Source organism: Podarcis melisellensis (genome assembly GCF_964234715.1).
Source record: "Podarcis melisellensis genome assembly, chromosome: 8".
NCBI classification, from domain to species: Eukaryota; Metazoa; Chordata; class Lepidosauria; order Squamata; family Lacertidae; genus Podarcis; species Podarcis melisellensis.
Window position 1 is genome coordinate 50,420,810 of NC_138540.1, and position 9,706 is coordinate 50,430,515.

Here is a 9,706-nt window from a genome sequence, read left to right on the forward strand (position 1 = left end):
AGCAGTTCAAAAGCACGTCAAAGTGCAAGTAGATAAATAGGTACCACTCTGGCGGGAAGGTAAACAGTGCTAGCCACATGACCCTGAAGCTGTACGCCGGCTCCCTCGGCAAGTAAAGCGAGATGAGCGCCGCAACCCCAGAGTCAGCCACAACTGGACCTAATGGTCAGGGGTCCCTTTACCTTTTTATCTTAAGTATCTTAAGATGTGGTCAGCTTCCTTTGGTGCTGACATGTGGGGGGGGGTAATTTACCCCAATGCAGCAGTCTCTTATTGCCCGTAGGGGCGGGGGCACACATCCTGGGGGTGGGGTGCACCGCCTGCGGGGGTGAGGTGCCCAGCATGGGCGGGGGGCAGCTGTGATGGCACCCTGCTGGGATCGCACTGCCGGTGGCGGTGCATTCCCCCCACACTCCCCTTCCTCTGCCAGTGGGGGTGGGGCTTCTCCAGCTTTTAGTAGTTGCGTAGAAGAGGGGATTTCACCTGCTCAGGTATTCAGCTATTAAAATCTGCAGGGACCGCATCCTCTTTGCTTTCACCTGGCCACCCTACCAAAGAAGGTCTTCCTCTCTATTTAGTGTGTTTAGGATTGCAGCCTCAGACTGAAACCCTATGTACGTTTAACTCTGAACTTGCTTGCAAAACAAGAGAACTAGTGTACATTTCTTAAGGCTAGGAGAATCTTATGCATGCCTACTCAGAAGTAGCCCCATTGAGCGCACCTCCTAGGTAAGTGTGTTTAAGACAGATAGGGAACCTGTGGCCCTCCAGATGTAAACACATATAATAACACTGACTGTAATACAGTGGCACCTTGGGTTACATACACTTCAGGTTACATACACTTCAGGTTGCACACTCCGCTATCCCAGAAATACTGCTTCAGGTTAAGAACTTTGCTTCAGGATAAGAACAGAAATCAGGTTCCGGTGGCGCGGCAGCAGCAGGAGGTCCCATTAGCTAAAGTGGTGCTTCAGGTTAAGAACAGTTTCAGGTTAAGTACGGACCTCCAGAATGAATTAAGTACTTAACCCGAGGTACCACTGTATACTAACTGCTAGTAGTTGTATGGTTGGTTCACGTTTCCCCAAAGCTTCTGTCATGATAAATCTATTAATATTCCTAGGTGCTTTTCCGACAACACACTAAAATTACTTGCCCTTTTATGCAAAATGCAGAAAGCACTATTTGGATGTGATACCTGACAAACACACTTCACTCATTTTCTGCCCTTTTAAAATTTGTGAACGGCTAAAGCAAGAGTGAATGAATTTTAAATGTGACAGCACACAGAAGCAGAGGCAGCAGCAAAACAGTGATTAAAGCTGCAATCTTTTGCACACTAATTTGGGGCAAAGCACCCTGATCCAGTACAATTTACTTCTGAGATTAAAAAAATAAAAGTAGGATTGAGTTGCATGTAATTTGCAAGGTGTGATTGTGTACATACTCTGCGGCTAAGAAATGTGTTGGAATGCTGGTGAAGGTGGTGTGCCTAATGAGATTCAGGTAGACGCTGGCAGAGATAGTTACAATGGGATGAACAGATTGTGAGGATATATAGATTTAATGGATTTATATTTTCTTTTAATCAACTTTGCACAATAGAACAGAATCCATATTGCACGCAGAGATATATAGATATAGAAAATTACATAGATTCGGGTATATATCCCACCCTCATTGCCCTGCCACACTTTTAAGCCAAATAAGGCTTTCAGCATGGCTTGCAGATAACAATCATAAGACAGTCCCTGCTCCGAGGCTCACTGAAAAGGAAAAGGGATTGGGAGAGAAGATGGAAAAATATTAAAGACAATATTGACATAATTGTTTTGATATTTGCTGTTTTTATTGCCTTTAACTTGTAAAATACTTTGGGACTTAGATACACACAGAGAGAGAGAGAGAGAGAGGGAGAGAGAGAGAGAGAGAGAGAGAGAGAGAGAGAGAGAGAGAGAGACAGACAGACAGACAGACAGACATAACAACCCACACCCACTTTTCCTGTAAACTGAATAAAACTTTTACAATTAGTACCATTGCTTTATATTCTGCTGGCATTTTTCTCAATTGATATTCAGCCTTTCAGGAACTTATAAATAAAAACAGTGTCATACAACCTGGATTTGATGGATTACTTATTATAGGACTAAAGGTAAAGGTAAAGGGACCCCTGGCCATTAGGTCCAGTCGTGACCGACTCTGGGGTTGCAGCGCTCATCTCGCTTTATTGCCCGAGGGAGCCGGCGTACAGCTTCCAGGTCATGTGGCCAGCATGACTAAGCCGCTTCTGGCGAACCAGAGCAGCGCACGGAAATGCCATTTACCTTCCCGCCGGAACAATACTTATTTATCTACTTGCACTTTGACATGCTTTCGAACTGCTAGGTTGGCAGGAGCAGGGACCAAACAACGGGAGCTCACCCCGTCGCGGGGATTTGAACTGCCAACCTTCTGATCGGCAAGCCCAAGAGGCTCAGTGGTTTAGACCACAGCGCCACCCGCCTATTATAGTACTACTGTCTCCCAAATCTTGTGGAACCAGTGCTTAATGCGGGGGGGGGGGTGTCCCATCCTTCTATCTATGAGTCATGTAAATTTTTTTGCAACCACGAGCAAACTGAACCTAAGTTTTTTGTGTTAGTAGGTATGCTGGTTCTTGCCTGTGTAAATCAACCAAAGAGCTTGAGTTTAACTTGGATTTTAAGGAGCCAACCCATCTGGTTTCTTATCAACTCTGAATGTGGCTTTCTGCTCTCAGTATTGCTGCTATCAGGGTGTTGGTAGCAGAATACCCCACATGAGCAGACTAGTATATGTGGGAGTAGAGGATGCACCTCTCTTGCTTCACTAAGAGCATGTCCCTTCCGACTTGCCCCTCTAATGCAGAGCAGCCTCCTTCCCTAGCACCTTCAGCATGATTCCATAATTCCAGATGCTGTTCTGCAACAGGACTCCCTCCACAAGTACCCCATTGCTGTTAATTCAGTAGCTAGTTTGATGGGTTTGATCCAGTGCCGAGGGCCTTCTGGCGGTTCCCTCCCTGCAAGAAGCCAAGTTACAGGGAATCAGGCAGAGGGCCTTCTCAGTAGTGGCGCCCTCCTTGTGGAACGCCCTCCCACCAGATGTCAAAGAGAACAACAACTACCAGACTTTTAGAAGACATCTGAAGGCAGCCCTCTTTAGGGAAGCTTTTAATGTTTAATAGATTATTGTATTTTAATATTCTGTTGAAAGCCACCCAGAGTGGCTGGGGAAACCCAGCCAGAAGGGCGGGGTATAAATAAATTATTATTATTATTATTATTATTATTATTATTATTATTATTATTATTATTATTATCCAATGTTAGAGCAGACCCAATGAAATTAATGGTTATGGCTAACTTAAAGTCTATTAATTTCAGTGGGTCTGCTCTGATTTTGATTTGGTTGGATACTATCCCATGTTCTGGAGCTGGAGACAAAATTGGTTAGAAATTGGCTGCTGCCAAAATGTTACGGGCTAGTGCTCACATTTTGTACAGTGATTTTGCTTCTTTTACAGGCAGAGGTAGAAGGAACTTTAAAGAGGATCCAGTCACATAAAGGAGTTATTGGAACTATTGTCATAAATGCAGAAGGTAAAGATCTGCCTTTTGGGTGTTCTCAGAAGTACACTCAACGCTTTTTACAAAAAGATGCCTTTTGGAATTTTTCTTTTTATATTTGAAGTCTCCTTTTTAAAAAGGTGACAAAATTAAGGGAATTTTTTATTCTGGTAAGCCTAGATAATGAATTTGGATGCTTGGTTGGGTTAAACTGGAAATCAATGAAGCAAATAAAAAACATCTATTATATTTAAGCTAATAAAAAAGAGTGTATAAGGTATATGACTAAAGACAGTGACAATCAGTTATGTTACTCTGCATCAGAAACTAACTTGAATTCATGGTGTAGCTGGTTAGAGCTCTTCTGACTTGCACAGTGCTTCACAAGTTTTATTCAATTTGGCATTCCATCAATAGGACTTCCAATCAAAGTTGACAATACTGGCGCAGTGAACTGAAACAATATAAATCAGCTTATTAGGTTCAATACCACATTCTCATCCAAAATTTATTACATTAAGATATGAAATTAGAAATAGGTTTTCCCTCAGATTTTCATATGTGGACATTTAAAAAAATCCATATTCCATGATTATTTGAATTCTTGTAAAATCATAAGCCAGGGATAGGCTGAAGGTAGATTGGGATCTATTGGTAGTTAGTAGGTTTATTTGCAGTAGATCTGCAAGGGTTTCCATCTTCCAAATGTTTTAAAATAGCAACAACAACAAAGTTGCTTTCCCCTTCCAGATTAGGCTATTGAAACGAAGAAAGCTGAATGGAAAAACAAGGGGTGGATTTTTGTATGAAACAATTGTGAGCTCAGTTCTGGTACTGAAAAGAAATCCATGGGCTAAGCATCATTTGAAGGCATTCCGCTCCCTCTTTCTAAATCTACACCCATCCCCCACAGCATCTGTCTCCTGTTAGTGCACTTGGGAATTTTGTAAAATCCAAAGTACATCCACAAATTTGCAGTCTGCCCACCTCTGCCATAGCGTACTGGAGGAAAGGAGAGTTGTGCACAGGCAGTGTGCTTCCATTCCGGGTCGAGTTACTCAATTCTTCAATCCTTAGCTGAGCCGTTTTGGTTTGGAGTTGTTTTCAGCAGCAGCTTCTCAGAGCATTTAATATTGTTAGAGTACTAAAAGATAAACTGAATTCCTGAGGCAATTATGTAACAGTGGGGTTTTGAACAAAAATACTTTTGCAGTTGGGTTAATTTTAGCAAAGAATGTGGTCTCTTGCACCTGGCAGGCTCATGTGTTTAATGAAACATTCTCTTGGATTGGTGCTGTTTTTCACCCTAGCAGAAATCTTGCTTTAAGCTAAGTGGGTTCTTCTAATTTACAGTCTGAATTCAAAGCTGAGGACTGGTTTCTTTTAATCTGCAGAAGTCATCAGGGTGAATAGTTTATTTGATATCAAGAGGCTGATGGGTACTTTGTGACTTGTGTGTGAGGCCTCAGCATTTTCTTCAAGTTCACAAATGCTGTTTTTAAAAACACTTTTGCCACTTTAACACATTGGATAAAATCAGTGCTTTTATCTGGGGGTGCTAAAGGGTACACAGTACCAGAACTCCCCCCCGCCCTATGTTAAAACTGTGGCACTTACTGCAACAATTTCATGGGGACTACCAGCACCCTTTTTTCTATTAAAAAAAACACCACTGGATAAAATTACGGGTTTGTTTGTTTTTAAATTGGTGGCAGCATTCCCATTTACTGGAAGTTGGGGGTTCACTCAGTATGTAACTACTGTAATGATCTCAAGTGTCTGTGACCATTTATTATTTTTGTAGCTATTTGTCTAGTTACCCCAAATACTGAGATTCTTGAGGGAAGATTCATGTGCCTACCCCAGTAGTATCTCTAGATGTCTGTACCTAATGAACATAAGGGCATACCCTCCAAGATTTCTCCGATGAAAATAGGGACATCCTATTCCATTATTACTATTATTATTATTATTATTATTATTATTATTTATAAACCACCCATTAAACATTAAATAACTTCCTTCAGATGTCTTCTAAAGGTTGTACAGTTATCTCCTTTGCTCAGGAGTTGCATAACTTCATACCCTCCAACATTTCTCTGATGAAAATAGGGATGTCCTAAGGAAAAGTGGGACATTCTGGGATCAAATCAGAAACTGGGATGGCTTCTGAAAATCTTGGACTGTCCCTGGAAAATATAGACACTTGGAGGGTCCGTAAGGGCATAAGAGCCCTGCTGGATCAGGCAGCTGACCCTTCTAGTCCAACATCCTTTTCTCACAGTAGCCAACTAGATGCCTGTGGGAAGCTTGTAACCAGGACCTGAGTACAATAGCACATTATCTGGTTGTGATTCTCAGAAACTAGTATTTAAAGGCATAATTCCTCTGGCAGTGGAGGTGAAACATACCTATTTTGGCTAGTAACCATTGATAATAGTTATTCAGTTTAAGCAGAAATGGATATCAAGCTGCATGGAGAAGACTGTTGAAAACTCTTTTTCATAGGGTTGGCCCAAGTAATTTTGATTACAGCCTGACAATCTTAGTTTACAACTTTTGTCTCATAGGTTACTGAAACCTCATTGAAATGCATGGAGTAGGAGTGGCAGTTTACTTCCCAACTGGGTGTCCCTTCTCCTTTTTTCCAGTCTCTGCTACAGGGCAGCAAAAGGAGGGAAAAGATTCCCATTTATGGTTTAATTGTCTCTCCTCACCTGTAACAGTTGCTCATTGGCTGTTCTTTCTCCAGAGTAAAAATGGCTTTTTCAGAAGTGTCCTTAACCTCAGATGCAGTTTTGGTTCTGATGTTGCCCTGTTTAATCCTAAAGCAACAAATGACTTCCTTTTCAGGCATCCTAATCAGAACCACTCTCGACAACTCAACCACAGTACAATACGCGGGTCTCCTTCATCAGCTCACAATGAAAGCAAAAAGCACAGTGAGAGATATCGATCCCCAGAATGATCTAAACTTTCTCAGGATTAGATCAAAGAAACATGAAATCATGGTTGCCCCAGGTAATATCTTTTGTCTTCCAAAAGAAAATACTGCTCCAACTGCTGTGTGGGTGGCTTTTGAGGTCCCTTTCATTGCTCCAATGCTGCTGTGAAACATCTGTCTTCCTATTTCAGCTAGGAAGACAAAAGCATAAGGGATGTGCTTGCCTTCAGATCCTTTAATTGCTTAAATAGAGAGGGCCCAGCATTTATCTATCATGTTGTGTGGCAAGGCCAGACTATAGCTGATTTCTGTGCCTGACTAGACTAGAAATTTGTTTGATCTGGTATAAGACTGCTTCCTATGTGTGAGGAACGACCATTTTTCCAAAGCTGGATTTGGCCAATTAGCACATAAAACTGCAGCTACTTACTGTTGGTGACAAATGACTCCCAAACCACCAATCTAACATGGGGCAGATTTGCTTTTAGTACTTGTGTTTGTACATCAAGATGGTATTTGATAAACAATGGCTATTATTATTATTTTTGAAGTGTTTCATTTTGTCTGCTGAGTGGGCACAAGCAGCGGTCTTCATTATTTTGCCCAAGGTAAATCCCCCAAAATAGTTAACAATCAATATTGGGTAAAGGATACACCAAATGCAATGAAACATTGTAACTATGAAAATATTTGGCTTATAGAACTATTTTCAAAAGTATATTGTAAAAATAAGGAATAGCTGAAATAGAACAAGCTGTAAGCATTTGCCACCACTTTCTTTATCTTTTTCCACAGATAATGAATATCTTCTGATCGTTATCCAAAATCCTTGCGAATAGACCAACCACACCCATTTTATGGGAACTGTGCTACAGTTTTAAAATAACATTTACTACTGATGTCACAGCATACAACTAAGAAACTTTTCCAGTAACTTGTCAGGAAGTTTGCAAGCTAAAATCTCTCATGTGTGCAAATGCATTGCATTTGTAACTGAATTAATGAAAATGTGTGTCTAACTGCTTAAAGGACAATAAACTTAAATGCTTAAGGCATGTGTTAACATTGATTGGGACATGTGTTCTAAAATTAAATAAATCTTTTGAAATAATTAAGCGCAGAGCTAAGGCTATGACTGAAAATCTCATAAAAGCAGCTCTCAAAGCCATTTTCATGTAAACAATCGGAAGTAGGGAATGCAGAATTAAATAATGGTTGCATTTCAACTGATGTTAAACAGGATTATTAAGTCCCTTTGATTTCAGTGGGATTGATTGTTAAACATATGCTCAAGTTTTCCAACTTCAGATTGATTGTGCCCAAAGTAAGTGAATTCAATAATATAGTGAGCTCCTTAGAAGGACAGAGCACCCAGTGAGGGTTTTTTCTTCCTGATAAAGCTCTAATTAAAAACAACATAAAGCAACTTCCAGAAACTAAACATGCTTTTCCTTATTAATTAATGTCTGCAGTTAGTCTTTGTGCAGTGGCTCACAATGTTTCGGATGCCTGTATGAAATAAACATTTATCAGCAGTTTACAGATAGAAGTGAAATGTAAAACAGATAAAAGTGAAATGTAAAACAAACTACTAGAAATATGACAGGGACCACAAGTTCTGAAGCAAGGCTGCAAGCCTATCGTATTGAACTCAGTGGGGCTTACTTCCAACAGTACTCAAGCAGGTTCAGGCTGCATGACTTCTGAACGAGTGAGGGAATTATTTCAAAGGAATGTATGGAGCACTGCTGAAGCAGGAGGGAAACAAAGGATTTGAGCACAGTGAAGATCTCTTAAGCAGAAGTGATTGAAGAGGGCGATTCTGTTTCATCACAGAGATGTGCAGCAAGACAGAATGTGATCTCTTTGCAGGCATTCACTTAGCAAAGCAGTATGTTTTAAGATAATATTGAGGTATGCTATTTCTGTGGTTGGCTTCATTGAACTAAAAGGTGGGGACTGTTAAATGCTTAGTAACTTCTTAGGGAAGTTTTTAATGTTTGATGTTTTGTCGTGTTTTTAATATTCTGTTGGGAGCTGCCCAGAGTGGCTAGGGAAACTCAGCCAGATGGGTGAGGTATTATTATTATTATTATTATTATTATTATTATTATTATTATTACCACAAAACTTAGGAAATCTCTACAACTTCCTTGAAGTTTCTGTTTTCATCCCTTGATAAATATTTCATTTCTAGTAATATAAATATTTCAATTACATTTCAGCATTCATAAACAAATGTGTTTGCATTATGATTTAGAAAAAAAGTCAACTTCTAACTTCAAATTCATTCAGTTTATTTGTGGGACATTAAAATGCATAGATTTGTGTTACCGCATAAGTCCAATTAAGCATAAGTCTTACCAAATGTGATTTTCATAATAAAGCATTAGAAAGGGGAAAAATAATAATTCACAGTCAAATGGTCTCAAGGCTTAGCTGATGATTTAAATAATTTAAACTCACTTTACAAAAGGAAAAAATCCCACCTACTAAAAGCTCTTAATTCCAGAAACACACACTAAAAGCTTCTTGCAACAAGAGCCATCCTATGGAACATGCCACATTTTTAGCATGTACACATGCTGCAATTTTTATGTATATATACAGTGGCGTAGCGTGGGGGGTGCAGGGGGGGGCCGGCCGCACCGGGCACAACATCTGGGGGTTAGGGGGCGCAAATCCACGGGTTAGGGGGTGCAAATCCATGGTTAGGGGGCGCAAATTACTTGCCTTGCCCCGGGTGCTGACAACCCACGCTACGCCACTGTATATATCAGTGTTTCCCAACCGGTGTTCCGCGGCACAGTAGTGTGCCGCGAGATGTTGCCTAGTGTGCCGCTCCGGCGGCTCCTCTGCGGCGGCGGCTACAGCGGCAACCTCGGGCGGCTCCTGAGGCGGCGAAGGCGGCCCAGCGGCCGGAGGCGAAGACGGTTGCGGCTGCTCCCGACGCTCACCAGCGGCCTCCTCTTCCTCGCCACTGCTGCTTCGCGGCTTCTCCTCCTCCGCCTCCTCCTTCTCCTCGCCGCCGCCTTTTTCGGGCTCCGGCTCCTTCTTCCCCTCAGGCTCCTCCGCGGAAGGCCCGTCCGGCAGCTCGGCCTCCGAGTCGCCGCTGCTGCTGCCGCCGCCGCCTCTTTCTCCTCCGCTACCGCCGCCGGGCTCTCCTCCT

At 41.7% G+C, this 9,706-nt stretch overlaps 1 protein-coding gene across 1 annotated transcript in view; it reads left to right on the plus strand.

The window, feature by feature from the left end:
- Positions 1–7,588, plus strand: part of DYNLRB2 (dynein light chain roadblock-type 2) — a gene marked incomplete at its 5' end in the record, with an annotated part of 451,085 nt that extends 443,497 nt beyond the window's left edge. The window contains 3 exons of the mRNA XM_081921770.1: positions 3,551–3,626; positions 6,447–6,614; positions 7,333–7,588. Coding sequence (XP_081777896.1) covers positions 3,551–3,626; positions 6,447–6,614; positions 7,333–7,376 — 288 coding nt within the window. The 3' untranslated portion in view covers positions 7,377–7,588. The remainder of the gene's footprint in view (positions 1–3,550; positions 3,627–6,446; positions 6,615–7,332) is intronic.
- Between the last annotated feature and the right edge of the window lie 2,118 nt (positions 7,589–9,706).